The 22,516-nt window shown below is 40.4% G+C and overlaps 1 protein-coding gene across 1 annotated transcript; it reads left to right on the top strand.

The window, feature by feature from the left end:
- LOC130071971 (guanine nucleotide-binding protein subunit alpha-11-like) lies at positions 1-19,569 on the top strand. Its single transcript, XM_056236835.1, has 8 exons — positions 1-125; positions 1,326-1,492; positions 4,278-4,462; positions 5,178-5,332; positions 5,533-5,661; positions 18,411-18,540; positions 18,626-18,779; positions 18,887-19,569. Exons 2-8 carry the CDS (start codon positions 1,348-1,350, stop codon positions 19,090-19,092), a joined length of 1,104 nt encoding a protein of 367 aa, XP_056092810.1. The 5' UTR covers positions 1-125; positions 1,326-1,347; the 3' UTR covers positions 19,093-19,569.
- Positions 19,570-22,516: the final 2,947 nt, after the last annotated feature.

Genomic DNA, 22,516 nt, shown 5'->3' with positions numbered 1-22,516 from the left:
CTGGTTAATAATCTGAAGTGAACGAACGTGACGTGATTGACAGAAAACTGCGTTCAGGAAAACTCCTTCAAGGTGCCACGGACACTGTTTGTTTCAAGGAAGATACTACTGTTGTATGAATGAAGGTGAGTGATTCTCTTTGTTACCCCTATTTCCCTAGTTTTTGCTGTTGTTAAATAGGCCTACGATATATGACTGTTTATTTGTTGTCCACAGAAAAACTTTCACATTTTCATTTAAGTCAGAGACTAGTTACATTTACATTTTATTACAGACTTGTAGAGCTGTTTTTACACTAGTGGTGATGTTAGGATCTACACATTACGTTAAAAAGTTTGGCTTATTTTAAGCAAGAGTGCTTAGCCTATGTTTTGAGTGCAGCCTAATATCGCTTTAATTTAGGCTATAACAATTCAAATGTATTCCATAATTTTAACTAAGCAATATCAAACAACAAAGCATACAATGTTTACCTCAATGTCGTTTTTGAAGTGGGGACAAAATTATATTTTCTTGTTCTAGTTTGGGTTTAAGGATTAAAGTTCTAGTTAAATCATTTAATGTCCGTTTATGTATTTTGTCACGTTACATTTCAAATTGCAAAATGCTCGGCTCAAATTATATTTTCAATTCAAAACGGCTAAATTTAAAAACAAATCGTGTAGTTTGCTTCACTAGATATTACCGTCATCCATTTAACATTTATATTGTTAAACAATTGGCAAATATTAAACGTTTAGCTACTTCTTACCTCGGCTCGCACTGGCCGTTAAAACTAAAGAGCCCTGAATTCGCGCGCTGCTTCTGTTTACATTTAGCTGCTAGTAAAGCCCGCCTTCTTGGATTTGACTGGTCATCTAGTCATTTTAGTATTGACGAGCGCTAGACATTAGACCACCCTAAAATGTAACTTTTTCAACCTTTTCTAAAGAATAACCCGAACAACACACTATGGTGGTTATACAGCCCTGATATCGAGTTATACAGGCTTTACGTGTCACCTGGCAACGCACAAACTAAAAACCGGTTTGTATAAGAGTGGTTTTACATCTCTACCGCATCAAAACGTTTTGTAATTACTCCGCTCAAACTCCACTCTGGGTTTTCCATTTCCAGCTCCCCGCACACTAGTGACTAGTCCAAGAAACCCAAACTGCCAAATTTGCATTTACGAACATAGGGTGAATTCAGGGGGATTGCGTCACTTTTTGCAATTGCGAAGTGTCCCTCCCAAATTAACAACATGAATTCACCCCAACTACATGGTCAAAATATAAATATGGCTAATGCTGAATGGCTATAATTATTTATTTATGTTTTTGTAGTTACTCAATTTCTGTTGGAGAAATGGGGAAGTACTACTACTGTAGATGTTGCACCTATTTCTTGCCTGAAGATGAAAGGAACGCCATCGCCATAAATAAGGAAATCAAACACATCCTTGCAGAGCAGAGGAAAAAAGAACGGAGAGAAATCAAGTTGCTTTTATTAGGTGAGATGATTCTGTCAGTCTTTTATCTGAATTGTATTAAAACTTAAACATGTTGATTCATTTTAAGTCATCATGTGGAAAAAGTATAAAATAAGCACACAAAATAGAATTTATCTTGGTGAAAAATTATTTGAAGACATTTCTTTCTCTGAAAGTGAAAGTAAATTTAGTCAGAGCATGAAAATTTGTTTTTAGTAAATACCATTTTGGGCCATTTCTCTTGAGGGACTTTCCTGAAATGTGATTATATAAGAGCTGATTAAACCTGTGACTCAAAGATAACTTCAATTTCCTGGTCCTGAGGTGATTTTAGTGGATGTTTGTTGTCAATTCCCCTTCACTCAGGTGTCATGACTTTTTTTGTGAAATAAAAGAAGAAAAAGAAAAAGCTTTTGCATTTTGACAAGCAGGAATCAAATACAGTTTGGTGTTTTTTTACTCTGTGGTGAACATCAAGTTTTTAATGTTGTTTATGTCTATGTGGTGTTTTTATAATATGATTCAAGACAAACCATGTGCAAATTCATAAGTCAGCAACTGAGCGATCGGGGGAGAAGGGCCTTTCCACCAACTGCAGAACGGCTGCGGATCGGCTCCGCTGCGCGTCGGATCCGTGCTCCGCCGTCCTTCAATACCTACCAGATACGGATTTGTTGCGGAACGGCTGTGGCCATGAATGACAGCTGAAGTCACGAGGACACACGATATCTCGCGAATTTACGTTTGATCGCACGATATAACAGGATGTAGTTTCAATAAACAGAACCACAAAACCAGCAACATTTTGTTTCCATCCAGAGGTGTACAGGGGAAACAACTATGTGCTGACCTGCTGATCTCCCCTTTTTGTGGAGATTATTGTGATTCTAGTACAATATTTATAATTAAATATAATCAACTTATAAAATGCTAAATGTTTATTTGGGTTCCTTTTTGAATGTATTGGGAAAGTAGTAGGCTGTGTAAATAAAGTTAATTATTGTTCTTGTTGGAAAAGGGAAAACTATATTTTTATTTTGGAAATTACCGGATGTTTTATTTAGTTTCTGTGCTCGACTTCCTGCGGCGCTCTCCGGCATCCGGCAAAAATAGAAACTCTGCGTATCTTCTCCGGAGGGCTGCGGTCGCCGGAGCTGGGACGGAGTCGGAACGCAGCCGTTCCGCAGTCAGTGAAAATGCACACATTGACTTTAATGGAAACCTATTGACTCCGCCGTCGTTCCGCAGTTGGTGGAAATCCGGGGTTAGTCAGGGAGGTGACCAAGAACCCGATGGTCACTCTGACCAGAGCTCCAGCGTTTTTCTGTGAAGAGAGGAGAACCTTCCAGAAGAACAACCATCTCTGCAGCACTCCACCTGTATGGTAGAGTGCCAGACGGAAGCCACTCCTCAGTAAAAGATACATTACAGCCCACCTGGAGTTTGCCAAAAGGCACCTGAAGGACTCTCAGACCATGAGAAACAAAGATTGAACTCTTTGGCCTGAATGGCAAGCATCATGTCTGGAGGAAACCAGGCACCGCTCATCACCTGGCCAACACCATCCCTACAGTGAAGCATGGTGGTCGCAGCATCATGCTGAGGGGATGTTTTTCAGCGGCAGGAACTGGGAGACTAGTCAGGATCGAGGGAAAGATGAATGCAGCAATGTACGGAGACATCCTTGATGAAAACCTGCTCCAGAGCGCTCTGGACCTCAGACTGGGGCGACGGTTCATCTTCCAACAGGACAAAGACCCTAAGCACACAGCCAAGATAACAAAGGAGTGGCTACGGGACAACTCTGTGAATGTCCTTGAGTGGCCCAGCCAGAGCCCAGACTTGAACCCGATTGATCCTCTCTGGAGAGATCTGAAAATGACGCTCCCCATCCAACCTGATGGAGCTTGAGAGGTTTTGCAAAGAAGAATGGGAGAAACTGCCCCAAAATAGGTGTGCCAAGCTTGGAGAATCATACTCAAAAAGACTCGAGGCTGCAATTGGTGCCAAAGGTGCTTCAACAAAGTATTGAGGAAAGGCTCAACAAATACTTATGTACATGTGATTTTTTTTTTTTTTATAAATTTGCAAAGATTTCAAACAAACTTCTTTCACGTTGTCATTATGGGGTATTGTTTGTAGAATTTGTAGAGTGCGGATATGCCGATTTCCAACAGAAGCTTTGACACCTGGATGCACTGTTGGGCGGACAGGGCGGTGTTATGCTGTGGGTGATGTTTCCTTCCCAATAGCACAATCCCTGACAGCTGTCAGGAATCTGAACATTGTTGTGGACCAAGTGCACCCATTTATGGCAACTGATGCCCTGCTGGGGATGGCCATTACCAACAGGATAAAGCCATGCCACGCTGCTAGTATCGTCAAGGAGTGGTTCGAGGAACCACTGTTAATGCCTTGGCCTCCAAGTTCACCTGACATTTACCCAATCGAACATTTGTAGTTCGACTTGGAAAAGCAGGTTCGCGCTACATCACCACCGCCCTGCAATGAATGGGAACTGGGAGGACCTGCTGTTGACATTATGGTACCAGATACCCAAGGAGACCTATCGCCACCTTGTCGAATCAATACTTTGCTCTTTTAGGTCCTAAAGGAGGTCCTACAGGTTATTAGGTAGGTTGTCATGATGTAATGGCTCATCTGTGTATTTTCTGAATTCATAAAACTTAAGGAAGAAATATCAAAACACACTCAGTGCTGATATTTCTGAAAAGACAAATTAATGAAAAATTAAAAAGAAATTATAAAAAAATATATATATTAAAAATGTTTTGCTTTCATTTAGGCACAGGAGAAAGTGGAAAGACAACGTTTACGAAGCAGATGAGGATTATTCATGGCAAGGGCTTCTCAACTGACGAGAGGCGTAGCTACTCTAAACTGGTTTTCCAGAATATCTTCCAAGCTATGAGTGCAATAACAGAAGCCATGAACACGCTAAAGATTCCCTACTCCAACCCAGAGAACGAGGTGATCAAGAGGCCGAGTATGTTTCTGTTGAGCCCGGAGATTCATGAGGGCCATTTTATATCAACTATCCTTTGGGTAGTAGTGGGTTTGGCAAATGTTAATAAATTACAAAAAAAATTGTAGTATAGATTATAAAAAATATTAATTATTAAATTATTTATACATATATAATAACACTAAGAAAAACTCACAATTTTTAGGTGCCATTTAGGACAGGGCCATTGTCTCCCAAAACAAGAAAGAACCGATTCTGAACTGCCTGAAACGAGTCGTCAGTAATTCCAGTCTTACTTCTTGCACAAACCTATGTAGGTTGTAATTGCATAATGCCAGCCTTTGGTACAGTGGCCCAGTAGTGCACAATACAACGAAAATATAAGTTAACTTCACAACAGACCAAAGAAACAGACTAGGCCATCTGACCAATCAGAGCAGAGTAGACCAATCACATAAAACTGGGCCATTTGACCAATCAGAGTAAAGGATGGGTTTAAAAAGACAGAATCCTTTATCGAACCGTTTCAGACACCGTGAGAAAGAGGAGATGCTGCAATGTATATTATGAGAAAATTAAAGTTTTTAACCTAGGATGCATGTAAACCTTTTTTGGAGGAGAAATTTAGGAACCTTTAAAATAGCATAATAGGGACACTTTTTAATAAAGATCTTGCACTGTAATTGTATTTGCAGTCTCATGAGTCTGTGATATCTGTAGGTTTATTCCCAGTGGTTCCAGGATCAGGACATACATCAGATAACACAGCTGCAGAGAAATTACGTAGAGGCTATTCGTCACCTATGGGAAGATCAAGGCTTTAAGATCTGCTACGGACGGCGCAGAGAGTATCAGTTACTAGACTCCACTAAGTAGTAAGTGTTTTCAAGACAATTCCTGTCTTTTAGTAACTTCCTTCATGTTTGTCTATTTCCTCTGGTCTTTTCCTGATGCCAATGACAATTCATGAAATGAATCATATGCAAATAATTTTGCAAACAATGCCTTCATAACCAATTCTATGGCACATGGTATGGTTTTCAATAAAAGTGTCTGAATTACGTGTTTCTTAAAGCTTTATTGGTGACTTGGATCGCATCACAGCCGAAGGCTACATCCCAACAAATCAAGATGTTCTTCAAGTCCGATTCCCCACTTCCGGCATCATAGACTATTGCTTTGAATTGGAGAAGATAACTCTCAGGTAAGGCAATGGACAACCTGTCTTAACATTATAAGTTATGCGGGCATTGAAAGAGACCGTTCACCCGAAACTGTCATGACTTTCTTTCTTCTGTGGAAGTAGAGGTGAGCAATATGACCAAAATCACATCATGAGTCATTTTATAACACAATAATGACAATGTATCATGGTTTCCACTTAATAAAATGAATGTTTACTTATTTTTTGTAAGAATACTTAAGTAAAGTTCAAATATATTTTAAGTATACTTTATGTAGTAAGTATACTGATATCAATGTACTAGTATGTAAACTTGTATGTGTACTATTTCAGTACTAAGGATTAAATTGGCCCACTTTTTAGTGTATAGTATACTTTTAAGTACACAACTAGTTTACAATTACATTTATCATTTGCACTGCAACTACAAGTGAACTTATAGGTATACTGATGGTTTACTTTTGAAATACTTGTAGCAGATTTTTTAGTTTATGAAAGTACACTTTGAAGTATACTCTCAGTAAACTACTAGTTTAGTAGTTTTACACTGCAAGTACACTTGTAAGTTTTCTTGAAGTGAACTTAACATCATACATACTGCATTCTACTTCCTGCTCTGCTACTGTTCGGACGCTCTTGCTTACCGCTCCGCGCTTTGCTCTATCGCTTTTATATTTTTATATTTTATCTCCTTTTATCATCTAATTTTAACTTCAGCTAATCAGCACAGTGCTCAAACGCTAGGATTACTACAAAAAAAGCAGAATACTTTTATTCAACCAGCCTCCCACTGCTTACATTCCGGGGAAGAAAACACAACTGCCTACATTCTAAAGGATAAGAGAAAATGCCTCTTCTGGAATCTACTTGCTGCACTAACTGCCACAGACTTTTACAAAGGATTGTAGCTCTTGAAACAAAGTTACTTGTGGGACCACCAAACCAGACGGAACACACAACAGAGCTTCGTCATGGACGCCCTCAGCCTACAGCCGGTGAGTCCCATGAATCTAGTCCTCCTCGACAGGCCATACTGAGTGTAGAGAAACAAGCCGATCGACCTACAAATCGGTGGCACAAACAGGGAACGAGATCCAAAGGCACTCGAGACATCAGATTGTCACGAGCATCATATATTGCCGCAGTAGCCTCCTCTACCCCAGATACGGCTCTGACAAGGATTGCAAACAATGGTCTCCTACCACCGCCTATACATCTTGAGAAAAGATTTGAAGTATTAGTGAATGTAAATGAGGAATCCCCAAACGTGATGAATGTGATCGAACAAAGACTGAATCAGCCAGTAGCTAACACTGCTAACTGGCGCTCAAGGTCAAGCAGACAGCGGCACTCAGCTCAGAGCGCAGCAGAGCACAGGACTCTGATAGTGGGTGACTCCATAATCAGAAACATTATTAGCAGGGATACAACTACGTGCTGCCTTCCACAAGCAACGACTTCTGATGTAAACAGGGAACTTGAGAACATTCTGACGAAACATAAGACTGCAAATCGACTCATCATTCATGTGGGGAAATATGATATTCATAAAGAGCAGTCAGAACTCCTTAAGAAGGATTTCAATTAACTTTTTGAAACACTTAAAAGACTGAAAGTACAAACATTCATCAGTGGACCACTCCCAGCAAGAGGAACAAACAGATTTTCACGGTTGCTTGGGCTTAATACATGGCTCCAAAAAACCTGCAATATAAAAGGAGTAAACTTCATTGACAACTTCAATCTTTTCTGGAGTCAGAGGCAACTGTTTCAACAGGATGGCCACCACCCAAACAAACTTGGTTCAAGAGTGCTAAAGGACAATATCTACTTCTCCCTCAATCATCCTTCTGCAGTGTGTGCCAATACACTCAACCTGAATGGCACACACACACCTGGACACAGTATGAATGACCACAGGACTTCACTTCAGCACCTGAATGGACATGCGGTTGACACGTCACACAAGGACAATGATAACACCACTCAGCCAAAACAGCCTCTGCTCACGGACACAATCTCAGCAGAGCCCTGCCCACAGAGCTCACCACAGACAGACTGTGACATACTAGAACTGCTCCAACATTCAGCACCCAAGGACGACTTGCTGGAAAACCAGGACAGCATTTTACAGCCTCCAATAACACCAGAGAAACAGCCCCCTCCAGCCTCTACCCTCTCACCAGACACGTTATCCCTATCTCCAGCTTCTCCACAGCATCTTCTGTGTTTCTCAGAGAAAATGGAAAAACGTGTTCGCTGGAACCAAACAATCTGCAAGCCCCCAGACATCAACCAAAAAAAGTCAGGCCCCAAAACCACGAAAGCCTGCGGGCCCAGCTCGCTCTCCGCTTGTGAGAGCTCTTCGGCCTCTGCAAAAACGCCAGGGCACACACCCTCCTCCATCGGCTCGAGGTGAACCAAAAACAACTGATACCAGCTCTCAGTGATATGTGTCAGGTCCCCGCTATGAGAACAGTAACTTTCTCAAATGTTTACAAAACAAGCGGGAACCCAGTGTGCCTGTATCTTTCTCTATTGCTGTTCGATTACATGATAGAAAGTCTAAGGCCTTCAAAAGCCATACAGCAAACCCATCTAATCTGGTCCCTATTACACGCCAAACTAAGACAAAAGTAACAAAAAGTAAGACTGTTAAGTTAGCACTTTTAAACATCCGCTCACTTAAAAATAAATCACTTCTAGTCAATGACTTAATAACCACATACAACCTGGATTTTATGCTTCTAAATGAAACTTGGCTAGAAGACAGCTGCAGTGGAACAGTCCTCAATGAAACATCCCCTCCTAACTTTACTTTTATGAGTGTCTGCAGAGCTGTTAGGAGAGGAGGGGGAGTAGCTGCTCTTTTTAAAGATGTCCATCAATGTAAGCAAACATCATTTGGTAACTACCCCTCTTTTGAATATCTGGGTATTGTGTTAAAAGGTGCCCCACGTATTTTACTTATCATTATTTACAGGCCTCCAAAATACTCTCCAGCCTTTGCTGAGGACTTTACAGAACTGTTATCAACAATTTCCTCAGAGTTTGACTGTTTTGCTATTACTGGAGATTTTAACATTCACACAGATAATGCAGAAAACAATATGGCAAAAGAAATCAAAACTGTTTTAAAAACTTTTGATCTAACTCAGCATGTACATGGACCCACACACAATCGTGGACACACTCTAGATTTACTTATCAGTAAGGGTTTAAACATCTCATCGATTGTTATTAAGGATGCAGCACTGTCTGATCATTTCTGTATTTTCTTTGATATATTGATCTCTCCTGCCATTGAAGCTAGATCTGTGTCTGTCAAGAAGAGATGCTTAAATGAGAACACTAGTGTGCTATTTATGAAGGCTATATCTTTAAAACCAAGCATATCTGCTAACTCTGTTGATTTTCTCCTTGATTCTTTTAACTCAAAGGTTAAAGGTGTAATAGATTATATTGCTCCTGTGAAAGTCAGGAAGAGTGGTAGACAAAAAGCACCTTGGAGAAACACAACAGCTGTGCAAAATATGAAAAGAACATGCAGAAAAACTGAGCGCATGTGGCGGAAGACAAAACTTGTAGTCCATTATAACATCTACAAAGACAGCATCCATGCTTTCAATATGGAACTAGGCAAAGCTAGACAGACTTTCTTCTCAAATATTATAAACCGCAACTTAAACAACACACGCACTCTTTTTGCTACTGTAGAGAGACTGACAAACCCCCCAAGCCAGATTCCCAGTGAAATGCTCTCAGACGGCAAGTGCAGTGAGTTTGCTTCTTTCTTCTCTGAGAAAATTAATAATATCATAAAGGTGATCAGCGCATCATTGAGCCGCACTGGGGTCAGACAGATCAGACCACAACCTGAGAATGTAGTTACTATGTCTGATTTCAAAGAAATTGATGGCAAAATTTTGGAAGAAACCATACAGCACCTTAAAACATCAACCTGCGCCCTTGACGCACTTCCCACATCTTTCTTCAAAAGTGTGTTAAACAGTTTAGAAGCAGATCTCCTAAAAGTGGTTAATGCCTCACTTCTTTCTGGTAGTTTTCCAAACTCCCTGAAAACTGCAGTTGTCAAGCCCCTCCTGAAAAAGAGCAATCTGGATAAGACTATACTAAGCAACTATAGACCGATCTCAAATCTTCCTTTCATAGGCAAGATCATTGAAAAAGTTGTCTTCAATCAGCTGAACAAATTCTTAAGCTTGAATGGATACTTTGACAATTTTCAATCTGGATTCCGATCGCATCACAGCACAGAGACAGCGCTCATAAAGATAATAAACGATATTCGCTTAAATACTGATACAGGCAAATTATCAGTGCTGGTACTACTCGACCTCAGTGCTGCATTTGACACTGTCGATCACGACATACTTCTTGACAGGCTGGTAAACTGGGTGGGGCTTTCTGGGATAGTCCTAAAATGGTTCAGATCATACTTAGAAGGGAGAGGTTATTATGTGAGTATAGGAGACCATAAGTCTGAGTGGACATCCATGACATGCGGAGTCCCTCAAGGCTCAATTCTTGCACCACTCCTATTCAACCTGTATATGCTCCCAATGAGCCAAATAATGAGAAAGAACCGAATCTCTTACCACAGCTATGCAGACGACACACAGCTCTACTTAGCCCTATCGCCTAACGACTACAGCCCCATTGACTCCCTGTGCCAATGCATTGATGAAGTCAACAGTTGGATGTGCCAAAACTTTCTTCAGTTAAACAAAGACAAAACTGAAGTCATTGCGTTTGGAAACAAAGAGGAAGTTCTCAAGGTGAATGCATACCTTGACGCTAGGGGTCAAACAACTAAAAATCAAGTCAGGAATCTTGGTGTGTCTCTAGAGTCAGACCTTAGTTTCAGTAGTCATGTCAAAGCAATAACTAGATCAGCATACTATCACCTGAAAAATATTGCAAGAATTAGATGCTTTGTTTCAAGTCAAGACTTAGAGAAACTTGTGCATGCTTTTATCACCAGCAGGGTGGATTATTGTAATGGACTCCTCACTGGCCTTCCTAAAAAGACCATAAGACATTTGCAGCTCATACAGAACGCTGCTGCCAGGATTCTGAGCAGGACCAGAAAATATGAACATATCACACCAGTCCTCAGGTCTTTACACTGGCTCCCAGTTACATTTAGGATTGATTTTAAAGTATTATTACTGGTATATAAATCATTTAATGGGCTAGGACCTCAATATATTGCAGATATGCTCACTGAATATAAACCTAACAGATCATTCAGATCATTAGGATCACATCAGCTAGAAATACCAAGGGTTCACTCTAAGTGTCATGATTCTGCCATCATGTCTCTGTTTTCTCTGGTCTTGTGGCAGGATCATGGCAGACCCATGTTTTATGTACAAGCGCATGGTCTGTTATTTGGACCATGTGCTTGTGTTGTCTCGTAACCCCGCCCCCTTGTTATCCTCGTCTTGTGATTAGTGTCTAGTCAGTTTCACCTGTCCTCGTCATTAGTGTTCCCTATTTAATCCCTGTGTATTTGCTGTCCTGTGCGATTCATTATCATACGTTGTGTGATTCTAGCTGTGAGTATCTTATAGAAAGTCTTGTCTAAAGAAGTGTTTTGTTCCTGTCATAGTTGTTATTTTCCGTCTGAGTATTTATCTTTGTCAAGTCGATCCTGTCTTGTTTTGCCCCATCGTGGGTTTTGTTTTCTGTTTTGTCTTTAATAAACCTCTTGTTTAAGTTATCTGCTGTCTGCTATTGGGTTCATCTGCTGCCACAAAACACTAAGCATGGAGAGTCTGCTTTTAGCTATTATGCCAGCTGCAGCTGGAACCAGCTTCCAGAGGAGATCAGATGTGCTCCGACAGTAGTTACATTCAAATCCAGACTCAAAACACATCTGTTTAGCTATGCATTTACTGAATGAGCACTGTGCCACTGCTCGTCCGACTGTTTTTACTGTACTTTATTTTATTTTTTTATTCTAAACTGTTTTAATTATTCTTATTTGTTTTGATTATTTTAATTTCTTTATTCTAACCTGTTTTAATTATTGTTATTTCTTTAGATTTTTTTTTAAATTTCTTCTATGTAAAGCACTTTGAATTACTATTGTGTATGAAATGTGCTATATAAATAAACTTGCCTTGCCTAGTCTTGCCTACTTATAGTTTACTATTTATTTATTACTTTTGCACTTTATGTATACTACTTTGTTCCTATTTAGGTATATTTTTTTTTTACTTGAAATATACCTTTAAATGTATATTTAACTCTTTCCCTGCCAGGTTTTTTTTTTTTAAGTTGCCAGGCAGCGCCAGCATTTTTTATCTTTTTCACAAAACTTTTATCATTGGAACATCAGAACGATGATCAAAACATAGATGGAGAGTAGATTAAGGCCCTGTCCCATTTCTCCCCCCTTAAAACTTCCACTTGGTTTTGAGTGCCCTCGAAAGTAAAGTCCCCTCAACGAGGGAAGTGGAGTTGAAGATCTTTCCCTATGAAATGGGACACCACTATATGCAAATTAGCGCGGCAATCCTCAATACGTCACGCGCAGCGTCAAAGTGTCTACTACTTCTACTACTATCTTCATTCATAAAATTGCCGGTTCCAGTTGTTGTGTTGCCTGTTGTGTGGGCTGTTTTCGTTTATCTACATCTGATGAATCAACAGAGAAGACATGTGGAATATAGAAGACGCATTTCCGGTAATTTTGCCATATATTTGTTTGTATCTGATCGTTTAGAAGCGCACACAAAACCCAAAGTTTGCTTGTCTAACGTTAGTTGCAATCCGTTTCCGAACGCGCGCGCCATGGGAACCGGGGCAACGTCTCTTGCGCGGATCATTGTGCTTTTAGTAGCTGTTTTTACCACCAACGTCCCGCAATTTAGAAACCGCAGACACTGCACTTTACAACAATCACCGATTGTGCTCAGTGCTGATTCTGACGTTAGGTTTGGGTTTAGAGAGAAATGACAGCGCGCTGTGAAGGGAAGATGATGCGCTAGACGAACGCGGCTAGTTTTGAATAATTTTACCTCATATCTTCTTTTTATAATCCTTGGAAGCCAAAATCGAAAATAAAATTAGATTAACTAACTTACCCAGATCAGATGTATATTTGATTTGCTTTTGAAGCACTCGGCAGATATCATATGAACATCGTCAGATAGCTTCGTGAAATATTTTCTAACATTAGTGTTGAAAATTGGATGTGCATCAAACTAACATATTCCAACATATTTCGACATTTTAACATGCGTATTTGCGAAAATATACTTAAAATAAAATTGTTCCTTTCAAGCGGTGTCCGCCATCTTAGTTGAAAAATTTGACCGGCTCGCTGAGTTCGCAAGGTATCCTGGGTAATTTCATCTTCCACTTCGTTTTAAGCCTGCATCGGACCGCACTATGTTTTGAGGGTTGATTTTAAGGGGAGAATAGCACTCCCCCTTGCTCTTTGGAGTATTGGGACACCCTACCCCTACACGAGAACGCGCAAAAACAAGGGTTAGGGCAGAAATCTAGGGTAAGGGGAGGTATTGGGACGCAGCCTATGTCCATCAACACCCCCACATATTCCTGAGGTGTATTCCAGAAAGCAAGGTTATCTTACAAACATACCCTGAACTCCCGGTTGATTAACCCAAATCTTGTTTACTTGAGGTATGCGGGTTCCAAAAACATGTCCGGGAGCAAGACTTGGCTGCCCTCCAAAGTTACTGAAGGTGATCACTGAGTTTCATGAGGGCATGAAGGCAACTGTACAGTCTGAAGGCATTCGCTCTGACAAGTTCCAGATAAGGTGTGGGGTAAAGCAGGGATGTGTCCTTGCTCCTACCCTCTTCGGAATCTTCTTCTCTGCCCTACTACGCCGTGCCTTCCCTGATGACTCGGGTATACTTCTACATACCCGCAGTTCAGGAAAACTGTTCAATCTGGCCAGACTGCGGGCGAAGACTAAAGTGCGCCATGTTCTAGTACGTGAGCTGCTTTATGCTGATGATGCTGCCTTTGTTGCCCACTCAGAGGCAGATCTACAACTACTCTGCTCATCTTTTGCTGCTGCATGTCTAGAGTTTGGTTTGCAGATTAGTCTCAAAAAGACAGTTATTCTTGCCCAACCTGCAACCCTAAACCCTACAGTATACATTAACAACACATGTCTATCTGTGGTAGACAAATTCACCTACCTGGGTTCCACAGTATCAAACAACAATCACCTTGACTCAGAGCTTGACATGCGCATTGGGAAGGCATCATCAATGTTTGGAAAATTGAGCAAGCGTGTCTGGCACAACAAGAACCTCTCATTGCTCCTCAAAGTCCGTGTGTACCATGCATGTGTATTGAGCACCTTACTATATGCAAGTGAGACATGGGCAACATACAGGAGGCACGAACATCGCCTCAACGCCTTCCATTTTCGCTGCCTTCGTTCCATACTGGGTGTATGCTGGAAGGATCATGTGCCAAACTCTGTCATACTTGAGAGAACTGGTTCCAGTGACCTGTACTGTACACCATCCTTCGTGAACGCCACCTCCGTTGGACTGGGCATATTTATCGAATGAATGACAGTCGCCTTCCAAAAACTTGCTTTATGGCGAGCTGGCAAATGCCCCCCGCAAACATGGTCGCCCCCGTCTACGTTTTAAAGATGACATTAAGAGGGATCCTTAGGCTTTCTCCATCAACCTGGACAAAGGAGAGGCACTTGCAAATGACAGAACCAAATGGCGCACAGCAATTAACAACGGCCGCAGTGACTCTCAGTAGGCCTACAAGTCATTTCTGGAAGAGAGACACTCAAAACGGGAAGCAGTTCGTCGCACTCGACATGAACGGTCATAGTAGTAGCTCCACCCCCTGAGGATTTAAGGGAAGGATGCACCTGTGTATCCTCGCTCATGACTCCTCAGGAAGCTTTCTCGCTCCTCGTTTCTCACCTCCTCGTGGTGCAATTAGAAAATTGAGAAGCCCTTAAAGATGGCTGAGTCCGATGAGTTTTCGAGTCACAGGCTGGAGGACAAAGCAGTGAAGAAGCATCAATTTGAGTATTGAGAAGCACCCTACTTCCTTCTTCTTCTTCTTTTGTTTAATGGCTATTTACATACTTAGTGCATATTGCCACCTATTTGGTGGTTGTGCAATCATTTTTCAAACTTTTCGTTTAATAATCTTTAATCACTGTGAATAAGAACTATATTGTTTGTTTGGTGTTGCTAGTTAATATAATAGAAAGGCTGATTAAAATAATAACAGTCTGTGCTAGCAAAGAGAACATGGCTGTATAAGTTTATTTTTTTATGTTTAGTTATTTTGCTTCCACATTGCTGAAAAGGTAAGATATATCATATGTTTTTTTTTTTTTTATAGAATTACATTATAACATAGAAAACAGTCTTTTGCACAAAAAAAACCTCAATACAGATCAGCAACGTGTGAGATGAGAATTAAGATGAGAATAAAATAAACATTACCTTGTTTTAATAGTGCTTTATATATCGATATAACTATATATATAATATTGTGCGCAATCTGTCACGCCCACTGGAGCCTCATCAATAGATCATGCATGCGCTGAACACATCTTAAGTAAACTAACCCTGAAACAGAACCTGCTCTGGTTATGTTCAGAGAGGAAGTTGCAATGGCTTCTTACATACCCTGAAAATTACCTCATAAATAAATAAAGTTTATAAAACTTTGAAAATAAAGTTGAGTTTGTTCGCTTACTTACCCTTAAACATATCCGGGTATGTCACATAACCTGCTTTCTGGAATACCCCCCAGTTCAGTTTCCTTTGTCTCGGGCATAGTTTAGTCTTGTTTAGTCTCTAACTGCGTCCCTATTCGCATACTATCCGTCCTAAATAGTATTCGAAAATAGAATTAGTACATCCCAAATCGTAGTATGTTGAAATGAGTGTTCCAAAGATACCCGGATGGTCTACTATATCCGGTCAGATCCGAAGTGCAGATCAATGCGCACTTTAACGGCTAATATTGCCCACAACCCAGTCGGTTAGAACTACAAACACGAGTGAAAAGTGTTAAAAAACTACAGACATGGAAGACGCGCGAGTCCGGCAGTTATGTAGAGAGGTTTAGATAAAGGGGTTTGAGTGACTAATTATCAGTATCTAACCTGACGAAAATTTATTTATTCAATGTTGGCTACATTATATTGCATCTGCAGCAGCATTGTGAACTTTTGTAAAGATACGTTTAGCCATTAACTTTTAAATGCATCATTATATTCAAATTTCAAACACATGAGGTGAGTCTCCGCATGAAAGACCCACGACTGGCAGGTGAACGTGCTACAACATTTCTCTCCGAAACAGTAAGAAATTAAGATTTAATTGAATTAACAGAATTAGATTGAATGGAGGATTTTAACTGTGACACGATGATTGACAGGGCAGTTTACGGTGACAGGATGCACGTGACAGAGCTGTCCGTTAAAGATGACGAAGTAGTATGTCCCAAAGCTTGCCTACTCTTTTGCTACACACTCAAAAGTATATACTTTTAGGGCGTAGTATAAGTAGGCGAATTGCAGCCTCTATGTTTATTGGTGTATATACAGTATAGCCCTCATTTTCAGTTGTTGTTTGTCAGATCTCATCTCTGGTTGTTCTGTTTCCTGTGATTTTGATTGTTTCCTGTGTTTTGTCTAGATTTCCTTAAAGGGATAGTTCACTTTGAAATTAATTTTTGATATGTTTTAGCTTACCTCGAGGGCATCGAAGATGTAGGTGTCTTTGTGTCCACAGTATTTTCAATTTTGTTATTTTTAGGTCAAACCGTTCTTGTCTGTCAGTCATATAATGCAGCTCTATGGGGTCCACCTCAAAGAGCATGCACAGAGAAGTCCAAATTAAACATGATTTAATGACTCGTAAATGTAAGTACACATTGATGGCCCAAGACACGAAACGAGCGGTTTGTGTGAGAAAACGAACAGTATTTACATCGTTTTTACCTCTTGTAACCACAGCCACGTCCAAGTGATCTGAGGGCGCGGGCGCCTCTGTCTGCGCAAGCGCCGGCAAGCGCCGGAAAGCCCCGCCCCGGTGTATTCAGGTTCAAATAAATATGGTTTTGAAATAAATTCTACGTTGTCTGTTGATATACCGAAATCGTCTTCCATTGCGATTTCCTGTATATCTAAATATGTTTAGATCTTCACAGTGAAAGGTAAAATGTCCGAAATCTCTGTGTAAACAATGAGTGACGTACACGCACGAGAGATCACTTCCGGGGCTTTTCGGCGCTTGCGCAGACAGAGGCTTCCACGCCATCAGAGTACTTGGACGTGACTGTGATTACAAGAGGTAAAAACTATCTAAATACTGTTTGTTTTCTCACACAAACCGCTCGTTTCGTGTCTTAGGGCATCAATGTGTACTTACATTTACGAGTCATTAAATCATGTTTAATTTGGACTTCTCTGTGCATGCTCTTTGAGGTGGACCCCATAGGCCTGCATTATATGACTGACAGACAAGAACGGTTTGACCTAAAAATAACAAAATTGAAAATACTGTGGACACAAAGACACCTACATCTTGGATGCCCTTGAGATAAGCTAAAACATATCAAAAATTAATTTCAAAGTGAACTATCCCTTTAAGGAATGTAATTTTGAAGTTATTGTGATTTTACTGCTTGCAAATAGATCCAACACTTTTCCATTTTTTGCAAACCATTGCTCACAGAAGATCATACCTGAAAAAATACAGCAGTTCAGATCCTCCTCCTCTCCCAGCGGGATCTATCCCTCGAGGTGCACATCACGCAGAAGTTCCTAGATCTGGTCCCCTTCGTGCACTACATCCGCCTCTGCATGTTTTTCCAGGCAGGTATGAATCCAGAGACCAAGGCACGCCTGGCCAGAGACAGCCCTCAAGGGACATTCCACGATTTTGTCGAGTGGGTATTACAACAGTGCAGATCCCCCAACACCATCAGATAGAGTGAAGAGGATTCAGCCCATCTTGTGCCAGCAGCACATGCTGACCAGCAGCCACTCCTCAAATGGAGCGCCTCATGACAGAGCTCCCCGCAGACTCACCGCTCAGCCTTGCACTGAAAAACAGGCGAAGCCCCACGAGGAGGAGAAGCCTTAGCCCACTGCAGATCCAGAGCCAATGAAGCCCAGTCTGTTATTTCATAGAGGAGGATTAGCACCAAGCCTGTTTCGTCGCCCAGCACCATGTCAGTGTTGTCTATGATGCTACCACCATGCCTCCCATTCCCATCTCCTCTGCCTGTCCTGGATCAAACAAGGAGGTCGTTTGTCTCGTCTGCCAGCTCTGCGTCCTCCTCCTAAGCCCCCGCCCGCCTTCCTATGTTAGACTTTTGTTGTTGTTTTAAGGTGCGGGGACATGCATTTTTGAAAGGGGGGCAATGTCAACATCAGATCTTTGTTAGTGTTTTGCTTCAGTTGGACTTTGAGTTAGTTTTTTGCAATGTTCCTAGTTCAGTTTCTTAGTCTCGTTCATCTGTTGCCATAGTGTTTGATTTGCCCTCGTGTCTCAACTGTGTCTTGTTAATAACCTCGTTTGGTCCATAGTGTTTCTGTAAATCAAAAATCAAGCTGAGAAGCCATCTGATTCAGAAGAAATGTGATAAAGGAATAAGGAACAGATTTTGAGGACAAATCTAGGCCTGGTGCAAATTCACCACACCAGATAAAATATAGAAGTGGATGGAACTAAACTTGATTTCTATTCTGTCTGTCTTTTCAGGATTGTAGATGTCGGTGGTCAGAGAGGACAGAGAAAAAAGTGGATCCATTGCTTTGAAAATGTGACCTCGCTCATATTTCTAGCCTCCATCAGCGAGTACGACCAACTTCTGGAGGAGAATAACAAGGATGTATGCTCCTAATATCTCTCCTGTCCTTTCAGTGTAAAATTGACAAATCTCTTAATCTTTGTACTCTTCCTCTCTTTGGCTACAGAACCGTATGCAAGAGAGCTTGTCACTGTTCTACACGACCATCCACTCAATGTGGTTTGCCAATTCCTCTGTCATCCTTTTCCTGAACAAAATGGACATCCTGGCTGAAAAGATTCAGTCCTCAGATCTAAAAACATACTTTCCTGGATTTGAAGGTAGTTTGGTGCACATTCAATCAAAGTGAAAGGCAGCATTACCTCTTGTTTGTCATACCTGATTGACTCTTTCTTTCCTTTCCTCTGTGGTTTGATGCCATCTTCAGGTAAACGTCGGGACGTTCAAGATGCCATGGATTTCATCAGAAGTTTATATATACACAATGCAGTTTCCAACGAGACAAAGAACTCCAAACAAATCTACTCTCACTTCACCTGTGCCACAGACACCAAAAACATCCGCAAAGTCTTCACCGACGTCAAAGACACTGTCCTTGTCAAGGCCTTAGACGACTTTGGAATTATCCAATGAGCCCTAAACGCACCTTCAGTTTGCATACTCATCAGCCAAATGAATGTTTTATCATTATTTATAACAGAGCATTCCTGGACAAAATGTAATTATGAGTTCGTTTTATTGGCCTGTTTGTATGCTTGGGCTGTTTTTAAAAATTAAAATTACACAAACAAATATGATAACAATACAATAAATTATAACTGTAAACAGCCAGCTTAAGGTAGCTACAAGTATGTTGGTTAAGTATGTTGTTAAATGTCAAAATAACTCCAATATCATACACTAGAGTTATGTGGGGTGGGGGTAAATTATGCACGATCTGATGTGACGTCACAACCGTGTTGCATTGTGGTCTATGAAGGGTTGCTGCGCTCACGCCATGTCGTAATTACAATAATTTCGAGATGACAACACGTTACGTTCTCAGACTGGAAATAATTTGTTTCTATGGCAACAATTTCAACGCCTAAATAAATCTGCAGAGGTCAGGTAGTACATGCTGAAATCTATGGTAATTATGAAATACACCTTATACATTTTGAGTAGACTCGCTCCCTCAGTCAGAATTGCCTACTTGACAAGGTTGAAAACACTTCAAAATGGCTGCAGGGATTCCACTGAGGGGATGTTCTTAGGAAAGTTTGTGAGTGTTTGTCTAAAAGTGGAGTTAAATGCAATCATGGTTGCATTTTGTATATATAAGGTATATATAAGTTGTATATTGTATATATAAGGTTGAAAACACTTCAAAATGGCTGCAGGGATTCCACTGAGGGGAAGTTCTTATGAAAGTTTGTGAGTGTTTGTCTAAAAGTGGAGTTAAATGCAATCATGGTTGCATTTTGCAACCTTTTTTCGTGCCAGTGTGACTAAAACGTGTTTGAGGACTATGCACTATGTTGGCCACAAAAATAGTTCCAATCAAATTTGACAAAACACACAAGGCTTAAATAGGCAAACATGACAGAGATAAATCATACACAAGTGGCAGGAATCAGAACATAAGTCCAGGCAATGAATCATGGGAAATGCAGTTCATGATATGATCAAGGAGACAGGAGGTGTGCCCTCTGGTGGCTATCATGGCCACTCCATCTGACAGACGGGACAGTTGCTCACTATTGCTGTCTCATTTCGAAGGCTGCGTGGGCTGCATACATCATTGAGGATGCTTCATTTCAGTAAACAGACCACTACATTCCAAAGTCATTAAGAAATTACAACAATTTATGCTTCACTAGGAATATTTTATAATGTTATGGTTCTGAAATTATTAATTATTAATCTTGTAACATTATTTATGCAATTATAATCGCTGTAAATGCATCCGTGCATTACAGTCTTCTTCAGATGCAGCTTCTGTTCCACCTATGCAGTGCAAGCATGGATTGTGTAGATACTGATTTCATTTGATTGGTAACAGCCCTATAGTGTCTTATTATTCTAAATGAATTTGATTAAATTTAAGAATGTGACATAAAAGATGACAGTTATACATTTAATAAGATGAGTGATACAAACAGTGAAATGTCCTAGTGCTGTTAGAACACTGCTCAGCTAATCAAATTCGAGAAACCAAAACTAACTGTTTTATAACAGACTGTAGCACCAGTGTGACACTGACCAGTCAAAAATGTTAAATGAAATACAATGTCAGGGATTTCCAGGAACCCTACACATACACATTATCACACTATCCTCTATTCATAGGGCAATAAGGACACCGTGTCTTTTTGTAACCAAAAAGCCACAACATCTCATGACCATTTAAATCTATAACACAAAAATAGAGGATACATTTCCCACTGAAAATAGGCCACTGAACAAAAGCAATAAAAAGTCATACATATTCTTGTAAATCGAAGCACATGTTTCGATTGGATGTCATTTAAAGCAGCTCAACAAATCCAACACATTTGAATGGTTTGAGAAAGCTAAATCATTCTTGAATGCCTGAATCTACATCTATATTGCATTGCATTTGGAGTGAATAGCAATTCCACAACTACAGCTCTCACAACAGATGGTCCAAATATGCTTCACAAATAGCAAGCTATACTACTCCAAAACATAACCTCCTCATCATGGAATTGAAATTATTTTTTTATACTATTATAACTGAAAGTAACAGCATGCTGACCTTTACAGGGCACAAAGCAGCCAAATTTACTCTAAAGTATGTTTTGATTCTTCTTGCCTGCATAAATGCAAGTTGTCATCTTCCTTCAAGTCCTTTCCAGGTCACTTGTTCAGCTGATATATATATATATATATTATTATTATTATTATATTTATTTATTTAAAAATATATATATTTTAAGTGTATTTGAAAATGAAATGCATTGGAATGGGACTATTCGTAGGTCTTTGATGGCACCATGTGGCAACTGACTGGAATAACAAAGCTAGAAATAGGTGCTATTTGCCAATAGGTAATTTGCCAACAAATTACACTTGTTCTAGGTTGGTATAGATTCTCTGTTTAAAAATATAGGCCTACCGAAATCATTCTGACTTTCTCAAGGACTTTGACTTACTTACCTGGTTCCCATGGCGATATGTGGACTATAGGCAATCTCGATATCTCACAACACTGCGAAAGGCCTGATAAACCGGTTCCTGCCTACGAATACAAAAGACTGACATCCACAGAGCTCGAGAGAGGAGTGTCAAATACCTGCACAGCTATTCAAGAAATTAACACCACTTGTGACTTAGAACAGGTTTTGTATAATCTATAGCCTTATGTAGGCTATAATCTTCAGCCTACTCGATCCTCTTGGGTCAGTATCAGTAGCCTAGGCTACTATTCTATTCATTGTCTATATGGGTTAATACAGCTTTTAGGTTTATATTCACTTTAGCGTTCATTCCACTTATTAACGGATGTGTTTAAAAACTTAGGAAGCTGTCCAGTGTCCACTAAGACGGCATTTCTAGGAGATATGATGCTTAAAAATGCTGACTGGTGCACGCCTAGGGGGGCGTTCACGCGGGCGCGTACTTTTTCGTCTATACGCATGCGTCAGTCTTGCGTCGCGTCTCGAGCGTTTTTCGTCAAGCTAAAAACTATTGAAAAGCACCTCGAGACCCCTCCGTTCTGTTCCGTTGCACTCCGTTTAGCAGCATTTAAACACAAGAACGCTTGGTACTAAATGCCTCAAACCACTGTCTAAGTAGGCAGCCGATTTAGGTTTTGAGACAGCGCATATTCACAGAGTTCAAGAAGGACTTTCCTGAATTGCAGGTAGATCTGTCTGAAGCCAGGGGGAAATGATGTAAAGATAGATGTACAGATAAATCTGGATTTTTTTATTTTTTTCGGGGGGGAAACCTCTGAGAAAGCTTCTACAGGAGATTGAAGTTAGTTCAGATCCAGTTCGGCTCAGGGAGGAAAATGGATCGTGTTTCGTTTTACTGACTCCGTACAGGTGTGTCG

Source organism: Rhinichthys klamathensis, unplaced genomic scaffold (assembly GCF_029890125.1).
Source record: "Rhinichthys klamathensis goyatoka isolate OS25496 unplaced genomic scaffold, OSU_Roscu_1.1 h1tg000467l_1, whole genome shotgun sequence".
Lineage (NCBI taxonomy): Eukaryota > Metazoa > Chordata > Actinopteri > Cypriniformes > Leuciscidae > Rhinichthys > Rhinichthys klamathensis.
This window is presented reverse-complemented; position numbering and strand designations above follow the sequence as displayed.